The 16965-nt window shown below is 60.0% G+C and overlaps 9 protein-coding genes across 10 annotated transcripts; 5 read left to right on the top strand and 4 right to left on the bottom strand.

Moving 5' to 3' along the window:
- Positions 1-145: 145 nt before the first annotated feature.
- Positions 146-745, bottom strand: IUM83_19146 (Membrane protein; the record flags this gene model as incomplete). The annotated part of the gene is made up of 1 exon (XM_067944181.1): positions 146-745. The coding sequence occupies one exon, from the start codon at positions 743-745 to the stop codon at positions 146-148; it is 600 nt and encodes a 199-aa protein (XP_067785995.1).
- A 1593-nt stretch (positions 746-2338) lies between these two features.
- Positions 2339-4507, top strand: IUM83_19145 (carbohydrate esterase; the record flags this gene model as incomplete). The annotated part of the gene is made up of 1 exon (XM_067944180.1): positions 2339-4507. One exon carries the CDS (start codon positions 2339-2341, stop codon positions 4505-4507), a length of 2169 nt encoding a protein of 722 aa, XP_067785992.1.
- A 318-nt stretch (positions 4508-4825) lies between these two features.
- Positions 4826-6223, bottom strand: IUM83_19144 (putative GTP-binding protein; the record flags this gene model as incomplete). Its single annotated transcript, XM_067944179.1, has 1 exon — positions 4826-6223. The coding sequence occupies one exon, from the start codon at positions 6221-6223 to the stop codon at positions 4826-4828; it is 1398 nt and encodes a 465-aa protein (XP_067785993.1).
- Positions 6224-6367: 144 nt separating this feature from the next.
- Positions 6368-7857, top strand: IUM83_19143 (TIGR01456 family HAD hydrolase; the record flags this gene model as incomplete). Its single annotated transcript, XM_067944178.1, has 7 exons — positions 6368-6495; positions 6563-6768; positions 6848-6891; positions 6973-7064; positions 7142-7353; positions 7424-7520; positions 7599-7857. 7 exons carry the CDS (start codon positions 6368-6370, stop codon positions 7855-7857), a joined length of 1038 nt encoding a protein of 345 aa, XP_067785997.1.
- A 164-nt stretch (positions 7858-8021) lies between these two features.
- On the bottom strand, positions 8022-9856 carry IUM83_19142 (Metallothionein-like protein; the record flags this gene model as incomplete). The annotated part of the gene is made up of 2 exons (XM_067944177.1): positions 8022-9764; positions 9851-9856. The coding sequence occupies 2 exons, from the start codon at positions 9854-9856 to the stop codon at positions 8022-8024; spliced, it is 1749 nt and encodes a 582-aa protein (XP_067785998.1).
- Positions 9857-10162: 306 nt separating this feature from the next.
- On the bottom strand, positions 10163-11116 carry IUM83_19141 (60S acidic ribosomal protein P0; the record flags this gene model as incomplete). The annotated part of the gene is made up of 1 exon (XM_067944176.1): positions 10163-11116. One exon carries the CDS (start codon positions 11114-11116, stop codon positions 10163-10165), a length of 954 nt encoding a protein of 317 aa, XP_067785996.1.
- Positions 11117-11561: 445 nt separating this feature from the next.
- IUM83_19140 (Ethanolamine-phosphate cytidylyltransferase) lies at positions 11562-12971 on the top strand (the record flags this gene model as incomplete). The annotated part of the gene is made up of 1 exon (XM_067944175.1): positions 11562-12971. One exon carries the CDS (start codon positions 11562-11564, stop codon positions 12969-12971), a length of 1410 nt encoding a protein of 469 aa, XP_067785951.1.
- A 129-nt stretch (positions 12972-13100) lies between these two features.
- On the top strand, positions 13101-14269 carry IUM83_19139 (putative regulator of microtubule dynamics protein; the record flags this gene model as incomplete). Its single annotated transcript, XM_067944174.1, has 3 exons — positions 13101-13233; positions 13307-13778; positions 13834-14269. The coding sequence occupies 3 exons, from the start codon at positions 13101-13103 to the stop codon at positions 14267-14269; spliced, it is 1041 nt and encodes a 346-aa protein (XP_067785973.1).
- Positions 14270-14783: 514 nt separating this feature from the next.
- Positions 14784-16736, top strand: IUM83_19138 (putative WD domain-containing protein; the record flags this gene model as incomplete). 2 transcript variants are annotated; one of them, XM_067944172.1, is made up of 6 exons in its annotated part: positions 14784-14987; positions 15083-15242; positions 15313-15554; positions 15652-15737; positions 16444-16534; positions 16608-16736. In XM_067944172.1, 6 exons carry the CDS (start codon positions 14784-14786, stop codon positions 16734-16736), a joined length of 912 nt encoding a protein of 303 aa, XP_067785980.1. The 2 variants fall into 2 exon arrangements, with proteins under 2 accessions (XP_067785980.1, XP_067785979.1); XM_067944173.1 differs by having other exon boundaries at positions 15652-16370.
- Between the last annotated feature and the right edge of the window lie 229 nt (positions 16737-16965).

Genomic DNA, 16965 nt, shown 5'->3' with positions numbered 1-16965 from the left:
CTTCTGTTGACACACCACAACTGATCCGGGCCACGCAATAATCCAACCAATCACTGAACACTCACAAGGTAATGTTGAGCAAACTATGTCTGACCACTGATCTCTGCTCTGCTCTGCTGGATAATATCCATCATATTATGACAGCTCACGCCGGGATGGCCTTGAGGAAGTGCAGCGCGAAGCTGGCGAGCGTGAGGACCTTGACGAGCTCGCCAGCCACGTACAGCACGTGGTAAATCTTGGCGGGCTTGTCCTGGATCTGCACCTTGTGGCGCATCTCGCCGAACTGCATCTTCTGGTTGAACGAGAGCTTCTCGTCGTCCAGCTCCTTGAGCTCCTCGTAGAGCGCGAACTCGGCCGTGAGCTCCAGCTTGGGGTAGAGCCACGCGGCCTGCAGCGCCAGCAGGAAGGTGGCGACCACGAGGCGCCAGAGCGCGTCGCTCGCCTCGGACGGCACCGCGTAGCGCAGCACCCAGAGCCCCACGCAGAGCCCGATCTCCACCGAGTTGAGCGCCGCGAACATGGTGCGCCCCAGGTCCAGCGCCAGGTGGCGCGGCATGAAGGGCGCGCGGAACTTGAGCCACGACTCGGTGCACGAGATGGCCAGCACGAAGCCCAGCCACACGAGCGACAGGAAGGCGGCGGCCGCGCCCTTGGACAGCCAGTCGAACCTGGCCGACGCCGCGAACACGAGGCCCACGCCGGCGTACACGCCGCTCAGCAGCCCGCGCGTCTTGACGTCCATCAGCGATGTGGGGGAGGGAGAGCGCGACTTGAGCCCTGGCTGGCAAATCGAGGAATGATGCGGGTGATGAGATCGCGGAGCCAATGGCAGGCCAGAGACCATCACTCTGACGCCAACTTCAAGGTGGAAGTCGAGTCTCCGCTTGCACGACGCGGAGGACCACGCGGTGGGTACTGTGCGCGAAGGGTCCAACTGGGCGGGGTGTCGGTGGAGGACAGATCCGTGTCCCATGCGAAGTTGGGCTCCGATCTCGTGGATACGGAACGAGGGCGTTTCCCCCCTCGAAGCTGACGCTGGAGCCATGGGCGTTCGAATGGAGCACTGTGGATTGGACAGCTCCGACGTTTGCCGCGAAGCCACACACAGACAGACACGGCTTCTAGAACCCACCGAACTTCTGTCCGAAGTAGCTGTACCCATAACACGCGCGCGAGGTGTGGGCTGAAGTGAGACCACAACGTGCGGCCCAGTATTTGAGACCGTGGAAGTCGAGGCCCGCGAGGCCATGTCCCGCTCTGTAGTGTGAGGCTTGAATTCGCCGCGCTGCGGACCAAACGATCACCACGGCGCTCACAAATATGTAGACTAGGTAAACCAAGTTCCGCGGAGATGGGAATCACTCCTGACACGGACCCTGAGTCCTGAGACTGATCAGGAGCCATCGACTGTCCAAGCAGGCTTCCCAAGCACCGGCAAAAGGCGAGCGGCAGCATACATGTATTCGCGTCCCCAAGAAGGCCCTGACAATCGATAGCCTCCGCTGGCCTTGGGCCTATCTGCCGCGACAAAACGCTCGCGTGTGGCGCACGCGGCACGCACCCCGACCTCCGGATTTCGGGCCGAGAAAACGAAGTTGCACACACCAATTAGCTACAGCCAGTGTGCCTGCTTTCTGCTTCGCTGCGGAAACGATAGTGGTCGCCGTAGACGAGTGCTGTATGAGCAGCGCCTGCCAGTACTCGCAGATGCAGCACCGCACACGACGACCTTCCATCGCGATGTCCACATTGCAGATATAACGGCCCAGTCGCACTGGCCTCAAAAATGCCACCGGATATTCTCCTCCGATTGAAAAAAAAAAACTGTCGCCCAAAATCAAGTGGCGAAACCTATCATCGCGCATACCCTGCCCAAGTCGAACATTTGAGCAGACTGAAGAATGTAGCCACCGACGTTGAATTCCACCGCGTCTCCGACTTCAACCGGCGGCGTCGGTCATCCTTTCCCCAGAACCTTCGGTGTGCAGCGCCAAGGCTTCGCCTGCGCGGCTTGCAGCGCCACACACCACCGCCGCTGGCTGCCTCCGCTCTTCTTCCAAACAGAAAACACCTGCCAGGCCGCATGGCGATCGCCGCCATCCCGTTCGGCAGGCTCCATGCTGTCAAAAAATTGGGCAGAGCGGCGCGCACGGCTCTGCACCATTGCAGATGCACGCACCTTGCGTACTCGTACTTAGGCGAGCTCCCTCCCGCAAAGGCGCATCGCTAGCGTCTGTCACAAAGCAAAAGGCTCGATCGAGCGAACGCCCTAGTTAATCAGGGACAAGGTTCTGACACCCGTTTTCTATCTCCCGCCGGCTGCGACCCAGAAAGAATGAGGTGCACGCGCTGGCTGCTGCTCGCCGCCGTGGCGCTGGCCGCCGCGCAGGCCTCGCAGACCGCGCAGACCGAGGCGCTGGCCGAGCTGGAGCAGGCGCTGCTGTGGTCGTCGCCGCTCGAGGGCGGCCGCCGCCTCGTGAGCGTCGAGCTGTTCGAGGAGCACGCGGCGCGCTACCTCCTGGCGGCCGCCGACACGACGACGGAGGCCACGGCGCTGTTTAAGCTGTACAAGAAGCTGTACCCGGACACGGTCAAGGCCTGGGGCTCCACGGAGGCGGCGCAGCTGGCCTACTTCGAGGAGAAGGTCTTCCCCAGCATCGAGGCCAAGGCCAAGAAGCTGCTGTCCGAGCAGAGCTCGACGTCCGCCTCGGGCTCGGGCACCAGCGGCACCAACGTGGGCGACGAGTCCGGCACGGGCACCACCAGCAGCGGCAAGACCTCGGGCACCACCACGTCGGGCGGCTCCACGACCACCAGCGGCAGCGGCAAGACCTCCACGAGTGGAACGTCCACCTCCAGCGACAAGACGTCCTCGAGCGGCACGTCCACCACCAGCGACAAGACGTCCACGAGCGGCACGTCCACCACCAGCGACAAGACGTCGGGCACGTCCACGAGCAGCGGAACCTCGACGTCTAGCGGCACCACGAGCAGTGGCACGTCTACTACCAGCGGCACTACTAACAGCGGCACTTCCACCTCGAGTGGCACCACAAGCAGCGGCACCACAAGCAGCAGCACCACAACCAGCGGCACTACTAGCAGTGGCACCTCGACCACGAGCGGCACGACCAGCAGCGGCACGTCGACGACCAGTGGCACGTCGACGACCAGCGGCACGTCGACGTCTAGCGGCACGTCGACGACCAGCGGCACGTCGACTTCGAGCGGTACTTCTACCAGCAGCGGCACCTTGACGGCCACTTCGACGTCCACGACGACGAGCAGCGCGTCGGGATCGTCTTTCTGGTCGACGACGTACAACTCGAAGCTGTCGTCGAACGTGGACTCTCTAAAGTCGCAGACCAGCACTGTCGAGACCGTCGTTGAGTCATCGTCCGGCAGCTCGTCGAGCTCCTCCGCCGCGTCTGCGTACACGTCCCCCACGGTCATCAGCGGCTACACGAGCCCGAGCCGTCGTTTCCTGTCCAGTGGCAGCTCGGACACGTCCAACATCGACGTGCTGTTCTGCGATATCGAGGGCAACGCCATCTGGAAGTGGAGCGCCGAGGACGTGCCCGATGCCACGGTCACCAACTCGTCTAGCTCCACGACCGAGATTGATGTAGATGTGGACGGCGTGTGCTCGGCCACGACGACGCTTACAGTGTCGGCTTACCAGACGGGTTGTTCTCTGCAGAACCACCCCGAGGGTTGCGACAACGTGTACTACAAGGGCTGCGGTGGCATTACCGTGTCGCCAACGAGCGACCGCATTGTGATCGCTCGTACTGGCGGCCGTACTCTTGGTGTGCTTAACTACAAGACTGTGGACAATGCTTGTCAGGGCCAGGTGGTGGATGCTATCTCGACGTACCGTGGGAAGAAGTTCAACAGCCCCACGTACGCCGAGTACGCCAACAACGGCATTCTTTACTTCACGGACAGCCCCTTCGGTCTGGCCACCAGCGACGCTGACTTCAACGGCGACACTCTGGACAACTCCCCGCTCCGCGAGATCCCCTTCAACGGTGTCTACATGCTGCGTAATGGAACGGGTCAGTCTGTGGAGCTGGTGGACTGCGATATGACGCGCCCGAACAAGATTGCCTTCTCCCCATCCCAGGAGATCATGTACATCACCAACTCACAGAAGGGCAACTCGTACGTCAAGAGCTACGTCATGGCAGACGACGGCACGGTTAGCAACTCGAGCGTGTTCTTCAACTTCACGGCTCATCCCGAGCTTGAGACCGACGACGGTTACGCTAAGGGCATCAAGGTCGACGACAACGGCTACGTGTACGTGGTGTGCTACAAGGGTGTGTACATCTTCTCCGAGGAGGGCGAACTGGCTGGCGCTATCATGAGCTCTGAGGAGCTCGACTCCGTCAGCATGGGTCTCGGCCGTCTCTTCATCTCTGGCAGTTTTGGCCTCGTGGCGCAGACCAGCGGTGTTCCTTCCCAGGCACTTGCGCAGGCCCAGACTACGTGCAGTGCTTAGTTACCGGACCATCCAGGCGCATGTGCGCTCACCTCTCTTGGTTGCAAGAGACTCGAAAGTATTCACATCGTTCTTTTTCATTAACCTTTCCCGCAAAATAGGACAGGTCTAAAACGTGTTCATTGCTTGACATACTTGATGCGTAGTGCTGTGTCTCACTCCCAATAGCCATCTTCCACCCTGACATCACCAAGGTACGCTGAATCAAGTGAGTTGGGAATCGAGAGCTCAGGATTTAAGATGCACGAGTGCCTCTCAATGCGTTGAAGAAAAAAATGCTTTGCCATTTCGTTGATAGCTTGTGTTGCGTCTATCTATCTACTCGTAGCTGTCGTCGCCAGCACCAGCGGCAGCTCCAGCCTTGGCACCCTTCTTCCCTCCCTTTTTGCCATCCTTATCTGCTGTAGCCGTGTCTGAAGGAGCCGAGGCCGACGACGCAATGGTCGTCGTGAACTTGATAATGAGGTTGTTGGTCGCGATGGGCTCGTCTTCAGCGCGCCTCCGACCGTCCTCGCCTTCGGCGTACGCAAGGTTAGACCCCAGGAACTGCGAGACGCGGAATGCGAGCTCCTTGATAGTAGTGCCGCGCTTCACAATGACAGCGTCGGCGAAGATGCCCTTGTTCGTTGTTCCGGGCGTCGTGTTGGTGGCAAAACTCTTCAGGGACTTCACCGGGTACACGACCACAACATCGGCAAGCTCCACCGCTGCATTAATGGCAGCACGAACTCCAGAGCTACCATAGCGGAACAGCACCATATCGGAGATGCGCTCCAGCCGTCTGTGGATCTTCTTCTCAATCGGCTTGAGCGGGCCCAGACCCTTCTCAGCGTCCGCCTTGGCTTGTTCCTCGTCGTCGTCCTCCAGCGTCGAGTAGAACATCGATCCCGGCTCGTAGCGAATGAAGCGCTGCTTGTTCGCGGCACGCAGGAAGCACTCCGCAGCCGCACTGGCCACGAAGCAGCGGTCGCTGCCGTACTTCTCGACGATCTTCTCGATGTTGCGGTCCGTGTCGTCTCCCTGGTCCGCCTTGTTGAGCACCAGCACGGTCGGGAAGCGAATGTCCAGGAAGACCTTGACCAGGTTGTGCACGTCGTCCTCCGCCCACGCGGTGAGGTCCAGCGGCTCCTTGAGTCCGAGCCGGTCCAGCACCTTACTCACGAGCGACGGCGTGGCCCCGTAGCCCGACAGCTGGCCGACGAAGGTGCTCTGCAGGCTGCTCTTGGTGGCCTTGTGCCTCCTGGCGATGGACGTCCAGCGCTTCCAGAGGTTGTTGAAGACCCACTGGTGGATCTCCGTGTCCAGCCAGTCGGCGTCGTTGATGGGGTCGTAGCCCACGGTCTCCTCGCCCTTCTCGTTCGTGTGGCCGGACACGTCGATGATGTGCATCAGCACCTGCGCGTGGCGCAGGTCGTCCAGGAACTTGTTGCCGAGGCCCGCGCCCTCGGACGCGCCCGGGATGAGCCCGGCCACGTCCAGCAGCTTCACGGGGATGTAGCGCGTGCCCTGTTCGCACTTGCCGTAGCGCGGCGCGCACGCCGCCGTCTTGCCCTTGTCCAGGCACGGGCACGGCGTCATGTAGTACGTGATGCCCTCGTTCGGCTCGATGGTCGTGAACGGGAAGTTGCCCACCTTGGCCTTGCCGTCCGTCACGGCGTTGAAGAACGTCGACTTGCCGGCGCTCGGCTTGCCCACACACCCGATGACCAGCTCCATCTCGGCCTGACGCTGCAATGATACGAATGACGCCGATGGTGGATGGGCGAGGAGCTGGTTGGTGTGGTGGACACCACTCGTGTGGTGCACGCCATGTAGTTTTCAGCGACTGACGTACGCCACAATCGATCTGAGCTCGGAGGGATGTGGCGCTCTCCGCTGGTGCGCTCGCTGTGCAGGCGCGGCACGCGCGAGTTTTCCGTGGCGTCGCGTGTGGCGTGTGCTTCTCCGTCGTTCGGCATCGCGTTCGACATCGACGGTGTCTTGATCCGGTGCGGCAAAATGACAGTGGGGGCTATTGCTACATTTCGCTGACGGTATTGTTGTTTTTGCTTCTAGGGGTGGGCATGAGCTCCCGAAGGCGAAACGCGTGTTGGAGAGTCTGCGGGTGAATAACGTGCCGCACATTTTCCTGACCAACGGCGGCGGCTGCATGGAGGAGGAGAAGGCCAAGAATCTGAGCAAGGTGCTGGACCTGCCCATCAACCCGGAGCACATGATCCTCTCGCACACACCCATGCGCGAGATCGCGCAGACCTATGGAGGTGGGTGCTAGAGAGGGGGAATTGGGTTTTATTGTTGCTGGGTGGAGAGTTTGCTGATGTTTTGTTTGGGTGGTTGCAGACAAGCGCGTGTTGATTCTGGGCTCGTACGATGTGTGGAATGTGGTGCGTGAGCTAGAAGTTGATAGTGGCGAGCTGCTGATGCTGATGAGTGCACTAATTGATTGTTGTTTTATGTATTGTTAGGCGGAGTGCTACGGCTTCAAGAAGGTTGTGAGTGTGGAGGACATGCTGCACCACCACCCAACGCAGTATCCATTCCACCACTACGAGCAAACGTGCGTTGCGAGTTTCTGTTGAGATAGAGGTTTCTTTACTCTAATTGGCAAGTCATTTGGATGTTGTACTCTTACAGGCCTGCTCCGCACCATGAAGAGCCCATCGAGGCTATTATCGTGATGCACGACCCTGTCAACTGGGCGCCGGAGATCCAAGTTGCTGTCGATGTGCTGATCGGAGGCGATCCGCCTGGAAGTGGACACCCATCGGGCAAGCAGACGCCATTGTTCGTGAGCAACGACGACTTCATTTTCAGTGGTGCATACCCGTTCCCTCGCTTCGCGCAAGGTAACTGCTGTTTTTCTTCACGGGATCGAAATCCTAGCGGTAGCAGTGTTAACGTATCCGTCCTTCATAGGAGCATTCACGCGATGCTTGAAGCTGCTATACGAAGACCTTACTGGCCGGACGTTGGAGGTCACAAACTACGGCAAGCCCCACAACGTCACGTACAAGTACGTAGATATCTCAAGGAAAGATACCGGCTTAACGCTTTGGTTGCTAACAGTGTTTTCTACTGATTCAATTTACAGCTACGCGGAACGCCTCCTCAATACCATCTCCGGGCAATCAGAGCCGCTCAAGCACATGTACGGCATCGGTGATAACCCGCTATCGGACATTCAGGGTGCCAATAACGCAGGTGACGAGTGGACTTCAGTGCTTGTCCGCACGGGTATCTACGACGGTTCCAAGGACCCTGAGCATAAACCTGATGTGATTGTCGACGGCGTCTATGAGGCTATCAAGCACATTTACAAGCGCGAGGGCATCAATGACTCCACCCTGTAGACAAAACGCTAACAGCAGGCGTGTATCTAGGCTCAGTGCTCTAAGCCCAATCTTGGTTGATAGAACTTCGTTTTCGTACTGGCCATAGAATATCTGAAATACCAGTGTCAGGGGGTTAAACATACCCACCTTAAAAAACGCGGCCGTGCTATGTGGGTCGCTTATTAATGCGAAGGCACTCCAGATGCCAGATTTCTAAGCCAAACACTAAATTCCTGGAGCACTGCGCGCTCTTGCATAACACTTAGACTCTTCGAGTTGCTTTGATCTTGGCCGCTTGAATTCTTTGGGTTTCTGTTTTGATCATCTGATTTCGAGTCCGACGGCACCCCATCTCCATTCTCCTCCATTTCCATTTCTTGATGGTCATCATCGTCGCCCATAGCCTCACTGAATTCTTCTTCGCAGAACAAGCCTGCAGCTGTGGGAGACAGCGCTTCACGGCTGTCGCTGGTGTCGCTCACTCGCGAAGAATCAACTTGGAGACGTCCCACTTGCTGCTTCACTGGTGTTTGGTCCTGGCCCTTGGAAGAAACTCTGGCTTCTTTCTCTTCCTCCACAAGTTCCACCGTCATTGCTGTATGCAGCAGAGACCGGCTGAGAATGGCGAGTTCAGGGTCACCCACACCTTCCGTATTCCTGGCGTCGTACACATTAACCACGGCATCTTCTACACTCGGCAGATCCGTCACTTGAACTGCTGCCTCCTGGATCCGGTCCATGAATGGCAATTTGGTGAAGCTTCGCCTAGTATACTTCCTTTTGGCAAAGGTCGGTGTGACTACAGCTCCACCTGCTGTATGACAGTGCTCCATGCTGCTCGATGGCCGTTTAGTTGGCGTCGTAGGCGGAAGACCATCCATAGCGGAGTCATTCCGCTGATACAACTTCGAGTGGGCAACTGGAGCGCTTCGCGACAGCAACTCCAGCGCCGAGGGCCTTTGGGTCGAAGCATTCGTCGGTGTCTGCAACCCACTCTGCGCGTTTGCAGCCTTAGCGCTAGCACGAGCTGGTCGTTTTACAATTTTCCGCTGAGAAGGCCGGTCCAACGTAACCCGAAGACTGCTATCATCAGCACTCACTCCTGCAAACACCAGCATCTTCTTGGCGGAGACAAAAGTCTCCGTGTTTCGGCACTGGTGGCACGCGCATCTCGAGGTGCACGCCACTCCGGCCTGATGGCACTCGCAGTAGTTCTTCATACACCCGCTCTTGCGGCAGTTGCATCCCCTCAAATGCTGACTCGTTCCGCTCGCAACCTTGGGCTGGAAGGCCAACGGGTTGCGCTCCAGGATCGCAGCCACCGCTCGCTCTCTTTCCGCCAGCGTCTCCTGGCAGTTCTTGCATCCCTCGCAATTGCAGAGATGGTCGCACATGCGTTGCGCCGCCAAGCACTCGCAGTAGAGCTTGAGGCAGTTGGACTTCTTGCAGCTGCACCCTTTGGTCCTCTCTGGCTGGGGCTGCAGCTGGCAGCCTTTGCATTGGCAGCGAGGCGAGCAGGCCCCAAAGAGGCTCAAGCACGGGCAGTCGCCGGTACACTTGCCGTCACTGCAGGCACAGACCGGCCTGGGCGAGGTCCCGGCCATGGCCATCGCGGCCTTCCTCTCTGCGGGGAAGGTCGCGGGGGTCTCGCTGCTGGGGGTGGAGCTGGCCGGGGGGCGACTACCCGGCTCGGGCGCTGGCTCTGTCTCCGAGGCCCTCAACGACGGGCGGAAGGCCCGCTGCGTGCGCTTCTCGATGGCCTGGATGGCCTGCGCGATCTCCTCGTGGTTGTGGCTCTGGTTGCGGCAGCCCACGCACTGGCAGCGCTCGTTGCAGCGGCCGCTGGCGGCGAAGCACTCGCAGTAGAGCTTGAGGCAGCCGGACTTCTTGCAGCTGCAGCCGCGCCGTCGCCCGCCGTCGTCGGACTGCGCACAAGAGGACGAGAGTAGCAACGCCTGCAGTTAGTGGCGGCGGTGGATCCAGGCCAAGGCTATCACGCGCGTGCACCTACGTCCATGGCACGGGGATCGAATGTCTCGCCCACTTCACCACTGGCCGCGAACTTTGCCGAAATTTCAATTTGAATTTGAATTTTACGCCTTCAAATTGCGCCAAACGCAAAGCACTGGCGATTTTGTCAAGGACACGACAGGTTTTATCGTTAGGGAGGTGATGAATAGGCTGTAGACAAGAAATACAATGAAGAGTAGGTAGGTAGGTATGAAGGTTTCACAAATCCTTGATTTGGGTTTCTGCTAGCAACGAACGCTACGCTAGAAGGTTGAGGACGGTGTAGGTTGTCCATGGAGACGGGAGACTGCACTTAGTAGTCCTCGTCGCCGCCGAACATGTCCATGCCGCCGCCCATGTCGACCTCCTCTTCCTCCTCAACGGCCTCCTCCTTCTTCTCCTCGGTGGCAGCAGCGCCGCCAGCGGGGGCAGCCACGGCGAAAGCCGAGGGGTCGGCCAGGAAGGCCTTGAAGGGCTCGGCCTTCTCGAACGAGAACTCCTCGCACTCGACGGCGACAGCCACCAGGTCCTTGAAGGCGTTGGCGATCGAGTGGGGGATCGAGGCGAGCGTGGGCAGGCCCAGCTCCAGCGACATGGCGGCCACGTTGCGCAGGCCAGCCACGAACTTGGCGCAGAGGTCGGCCTCCGTCAGGTCCAGCACAGCCGGGTCGAAGATCGAGCCGTTGTCGTACACCTGCTCGATCACCAGGCCGTACGAGAACGGCTTGATGTCCAGCTTCTGCAGCAGGGCAGCCTCGGAGTTGCCGACCTTCTCGCCCTTGCGGGTCAGCAGCACCTCCGTGACGATCTCAATCTGACCCTTCTGAATCTTGGTGGCGATCTGCAGGGCCTGGAAGAAGGACGTCTGGCCGGGGTCGGCGCCCGTGGGTCCGGGGGGCACGATGACGTCCACCGGGGCGATAGAGCCGACACGGGCCGGGGCGGGCACGCGGTTGGACTCGAGGATCTCGCGGATCTCGGCCAGGTCGTCGTTCGTGAACACGAAGCCGACGTTGCCCTTGAGCAGCGGGATGAACTGCTCGAGCGGGTGGCCCGGGTTCTTCTTCACGAAGTTGTGGAACACCTTGCGCATGAGCGTGTTCTTGCCCATGAGCACCTCGGCGCGGCCGCGCAGCACCAGACGGATCTGCTGCATCTGGGCGGAGCCCACATTGTCCACGCCCACCAGGAAGATGCGCGTGTAGTTCTCGAGCAGAGCCTCGAGCTTCTCGAAGTACTCGAGCTTACGTTCCTGAGAGAGACCCATGGCGGAGGAAAAACGCAGTCGCTTTAACCAGTTAAGGAGACTTGCGCTTGGATTTGGAAAGTAAGCGCCACACGGTCCCCATCGGTCCTTCCCGTCCGCCGAGGTCCAAGCGCTCGCTTCCACCAGTTTCCTCGAGCAGCTCCGTTTAGCGGATAATAGATACCGACCTCCCCCTCGCAGCAACTCCGCATGCATCGGTTTGTATATTCGACGCGGTGATTGGACGAGCTGTGTATCCAACGGGGGGGGGGTACGCTTCTCGGTGTACCCTCCTCGTGGGGTACATGTACCTTCACGAGGGTACGCTGAGCTGCGTACCCATGCGCTTACGTGGTGCATTGTGTTCGCCCGCTCATTTCTCGGGACAGATCCGGTGCGATATCCTCCGCGTTCGTCCGAGCTCGCGCACTTCTCCTTCTGCTCCCCGCCCCAGTGTTCTGCAGCCATGTCGGAGGCGCTCGCGAGCCGCGTGGTGCTGTACGTGCACGAGCTGCTGCACTCGCCCGCGGCCGACGAGCTCATGGTGCACGCGCACCGCCTGTTCGCGCGCATGGGCTTCCCGGAGCCGTACCCGGACGCCGAGCGCCTGGCCATCGCGCTGCTCACGGGCATCTTCACGCTGCTGGCCTACTTCGTGCTCTTCGGCAAGCGCCACCGCCGGCGGAGGCAGGTGCTGCAGGAGGAGCTGGACAGGGCCTACCAGAAGGTGCAGGAGCTGCAGGACCGCATGGCCATGATGGAGGTGGAGGAGCGCGACTCGCCCCCGCAGGAGCAGATCCGCATCTGGATGGACGGCGCCTTCGACATGATGCACTACGGCCACATGAACGCCTTCCGCCAGGCCAGGTCGCTCGGCACGTACCTCGTGGTCGGCGTCAACGACGACGAGTCCATCACGGCCTGCAAGGGCGCGCCCCCCGTGCTCAACAACGAAGAGCGCATCGCCTCCGTGGAGGGCTGCAAGTTCGTGGACGAGGTGGAGCCGCACTGCCCCTACATCATGAACGAGGAGTACCTGCAGCGCATGATCAAGAAGCACCGCATCGACTACGTCGTGCACGGCGACGACCCGTGCATCGTGGACGGCAAGGACGTGTACGAGTCCGCGCAGAAGCTCGGCAAGTACCGCACCATCCCGCGCACCGAGGGCGTGTCCACGAGCGACATCCTCGGCCGCATGCTCGTGATGCACAAGACCCACCACACGCACGACCACTTCGCCGCCAACGGCCAGTTGTCGTCGCAGATGCTGCACGACAAGGCCAAGGAGCGCCCGTCCAAGTTCCTGACCACGAACCGCATGCTGCGCCTCTTCTCCGTGGGCAACCACGAGCCGCTCAAGACCGACAAGGTCGTGTACATTGACGGCGCCTTCGACATGTTCCACGCCGGCCACGTCGAGATCCTGCGTCTCGCCAAGCAGCAGGGCTCGTATCTGATCGTGGGCGTGCACAACGACAGCGTCGTGAACGCCCACCGCGGACTCAACTACCCGATTATGAACCTCCACGAGCGCGTGCTCAGCGTGCTGGGCTGCAAGTTCGTGGACGACGTGCTCATCGACGCGCCGTGGCAGGTGACGCCCGAGATGATCGCGTCGCTCAACATTTCCGTTGTCGTGCACGGCACGCACCGCGACCAGCACCACCTGCCCGAGTTCTCGCTCGACGAGCACTACGAGCACGCGCGCAAGGCGGGTATCTTCAAGCTGATCCAGAGCCCCAACAAGCTGGACGTGAACGACATCGTGGGCCGCATCAACGACAATCGCGAGCGCTTCGAGAAGAAGTTCGTGAGCAAGATGAAGTCCGAGGAGGAGTACTACGCGGACCGCTACGGCAAGAACAAGAAGTAGGAAGGAACATAGTGTAGACCGCGCCGACTGGCATTGTTTTGCTGGCTGGTTGGTAGTACGGCGCAGGAAGGGCCTCCGCGCCGCTAGTTGACTACATGTATTGCTCGATTCAATTGCATTGCCCCAGCCATGCATGCAGCACTCAACCGTTACAACGGCCATGACCACGTCAGGTTCGGGCTCTCGTCACTTTCGGACCAGAGCCCTCGCGACGAGACGGACAGCAAGATCGCTGGAGTCTCGAAGTTGTTCATGCTACGACGTGATGATCCTTGCCATCTTTTCCTCCCCCTGTGGAGACTGCCCCTGACGCCACCCTCATGCTGTTGTTGCAGGTGCCGTGCTGTTGCATCGGTCCGTTCGTGCGCTTCCTCGCCAGCCTTTCGCCTCTCTCGCCCGGAAGCAGAGCGCGCTGCTCGCTCGGAGCTGCGAGTGCGTCGCCCGTCTGCAGTCCGCCCCCGACGCCGCTCGCTCGCTAGCGCTGCTGTCGTCGCTCTCCGGCGTCGCCCTGGCCTCCGCGTGCTGCGCCCCCAAGCTGCCGATGGAGTCCGCCGACGCCGTCAAGGCGGAGGAGCTGTACAATGACAACGGCTTCGACCGCCGCGAGCTGCTGGCCAAGCTCAAGGAGATGCACGCCGCCCACCCGGAGGACGTCGGCGTGATCTGGCGCCTCACCCGCGCGGCCTACGACGTGTCCAACCTCAAGGCCACCAGCGCCGACGAGAAGAAGGAGCTCACGTACTACGCGCGCGACGTCATCCAGAAGGGCCTCGACCTCACCAAGGACGTTGCCGCCGTGCACAACTGGTAGGTACTTAGGCGGCAGCAATGCGATAACGTCTTACTGACTGGTGCTGTGCAGGTACGGCATCATCCTGTCGTCTATCGGCGACTACGAGGGCTCCAAGGTGTCCATCGCCAACTCGTACGTGATCAAGAGCCACTGGGAGACGGCGGTGCAGCTCAACCCGACCAACCCGACGACGTACTACCTGCTGGGCCGCTGGTGCATCGCCATCGCGGACCTGTCGTGGCTCGAGCGCAAGGCGGCGGCCGTGCTGTTCGGCACGCCGCCCGAGTCCTCGTACGACGAGGCGCTGGGCTTCCTGCTCAAGTCGGAGGAGCTGGCCCCGGACTCGTGGAAGAAGCGCTCGCTGCTCATCGCGCAGGTCTACCAGAAGAAGAAGGACTACGCCGCAGCCAAGGACTGGGTCGACAAGGCGCTGGCCATCCCCGTGGCCGCCGAGGAGGACGAGATCGCCCACGAGGAGGCCCAGGCGCTGCTCAAGAAGCTCTGACGTCAGTTAGCTCGAGTACCTTTGCTACTACCGGTATGCAGTTTAATACTGGTACCTAATACAGGGCAAGTTGCCAGTGGCAACTGCAGCGGCAACTTGTCACTGACAAGTTGCCAAGTTGCTACATACTGCAGTGCCTTCGTGCTGCTGCGACCCATGCACGCCACGTTGCTGGGGCGGGAATCTTCTGGCGATCTTCTGCAGTACCGGCTTTACGGTACAGTTGCATTTGAAAATACGTCGGGCCGCGCGGATTGGCTGATACTATTCTGCGTGATTTCAGCCAATCGCCGCGAGGGGAGTGGCGCTCGGTGGTTATGACGGATTATAGCAGCGGAAGCCCCGGCGCGAGACGTCCAGCCCCAGCCAGACCCCAGCCCAGTACGCCCAGCGGGGGCCGCTTCGCCTGCCGCCGCCGCCGCCCACCCACGCGCAGACGCGTGTGCCCTCACCGACCCCCTTTCCCCCGCCGAGTGTCGCCGCGCCGCGGCCCCGCGAGCCCGCCACATCAGGGATGGCGATCACGTCGGACGAGGTGAACTTCCTCGTGTACCGGTACCTGCAGGAGTCGGGCTTCCTGCACTCGGCCTTCACCTTCGCGTACGAGAGCCAGCTGGCCAAGTCCAGCGTCATCAACACGGAGCTGCCGCCCGGCGCGCTCGTGTCCTTCATGCAGAAGGGGCTGCAGTATGTGGGCATCGAGGCGCACATCAACGAGGTTTGCGCGCCGCTTGGTTGGGAGACTGAGGAGGAGGAGGAAGAGGGGCTGAACGCGGTGCTGCTGTGTTGTGGATGTCTGTTTTCTTGCTGCAGGACGGGACGGAGCGCGAGTGCGACGGCGACTTCTCGCTGCTGAGCCCGCACATCTGTCGCGTGGCGCAGTCCGCCTCCAGTAGCGCTAGATCCTTCAAGGCCTCCAACAAGCGGAAGCGGAAGGGCGATGGATCGCCCGACGCCGTGGATGGTACGAAAGGTAGGGCTGGAGAGAGAGTTATTTTGCTGGCCGTGGAATCTCACGGTTGTTTTCTTCTTGGTATTGGCAGCCGAGATGAACGGCGTGGACAAGCTGGACAAGGAGGCGCTGGTGCTACTGAACGGACACGAGAAGGAGGTGTACGCGTGCTCGTGGAACCCGGTGACGAACATCTTGGTGTCCGGATCGAGCGACTCGACCGCGCGGGTCTGGGCGCTGCCGAACAAAGTGGAGGATAGTAAAGCCGTCGTGCCCAAGGTGCTGAACCACGGCACGGGGCCACACAAGGACGTCACAACTCTGGAGTGGAACGTACGTGCTATGCCCGGTTTCTCTTTTCTTCTGATGAGACCCACATGGGCGCTTTGCCTGATTCAGCTGACGGCGTATTATGGGATATTTATTGTAGCACGATGGATCGCTGCTGGCATCGGGGACTTACAATGGCAAGACGCGGATCTGGAACGCAGAGGGCGAGATGAAGCACATTTTCCAGTACCACAACGGACCGGTGTTCGCGACGCGGTGGAGCAAGACCAGCCTGTTTTTGCTCAGCGCTAGCTTCGACAAGACTGTGGTTGTTTGGGATGCAACGAACGAAACGAAGAAGCAGCAACTGAAACTGCACGAGGATCCGATTCTGGATGCGTCGTGGAAAGATGACTCAACGTTTGCTACGTGCTCGTCGGATATGAGTATTTGTGTCGCTCGCGTGGGCGAAACAAAGGCGGATTTGGTGCTGCGTGGTCACAAGGATGCTATCAACTCCGTTAAGTGGGACCCGTCTGGCCGGTTTTTAGCATCATGCTCGGATGACTACACGGTGAAGATTTGGGACCCGTCAAAGGCTATAAAGAACAAGGATCCGGTGGACGGTGATGCCATGGAAGTCGATAGCAGTGAAAATAGCAAGAAGGACGCAGCAGAGGATGACGCAGCAAGCACAGCGGCGTTAGTGTACACGCTTCAAGAACATAAGAAGGAAGTGTACACGTTCCGTTGGAGCTGTACCGGGCCTGGAACAGCACTGCCCGATCAGCCGCTTACGCTCGCAAGTGCGTCGTTCGATGGCACCGTGAAGCTCTGGGACGCTGAGTCTGGCTCCTGTAGGAGAACATTTGATCACCAGTACGTGGCCCTCGGCGTGCGGTTGGACATGCTTTGCTCGGAACTAACACTGAGTGTGTCGTTGCTGCTGCAGGTATCCTGTATATGGTGTTGCGTTTAGCCCGGATGGGGAGTACTTGGCTAGTGGAACAGTAGGGGGAATGGTCAACGTCTGGTCACTAAAGGTGCGTCAGATGCAGAAATTACGCGGCATGGTGTTCGAGGTGACTCACGCGTAACGACGGTGCTGTTGTGCAGGACGGGTCCTTGGTGAAGACGTATCAAGCAAATGGCGATATCTACGAGGTCAACTGGAACAAGCAGGGCGACCAGATCGCCGCGTGCGTGTCCAGCGGTGACGTCGCAATTATCAATTTTCGATTGTAGTATTTACCCAGGAACACCTGCAAGCACACGGGTATCCGTGGGCCGGATCGGCCACGAGGACCCGGCGATCTCCCCGGGAGGAAGCAGTCGCGACTTTGCAACGCCCGACGTCCGGCTCATAAGGACTAGAGCATAAAGATCCATTCACCCCGCGTTCTGCGTTCGTTGCCGCTGCACTGCGCTGCGTTTTGCTTGCAGGAGAGGCCACCAAACCCCAAAGATCTCAAGT

This window comes from Phytophthora cinnamomi (genome assembly GCF_018691715.1).
Source record: "Phytophthora cinnamomi strain GKB4 chromosome Unknown Contig72, whole genome shotgun sequence".
Lineage (NCBI taxonomy): Eukaryota > Oomycota > Peronosporomycetes > Peronosporales > Peronosporaceae > Phytophthora > Phytophthora cinnamomi.
The sequence above is the reverse complement of the archived record's forward strand: the minus strand, read 5'-3'. Positions and strand labels throughout refer to the sequence as shown.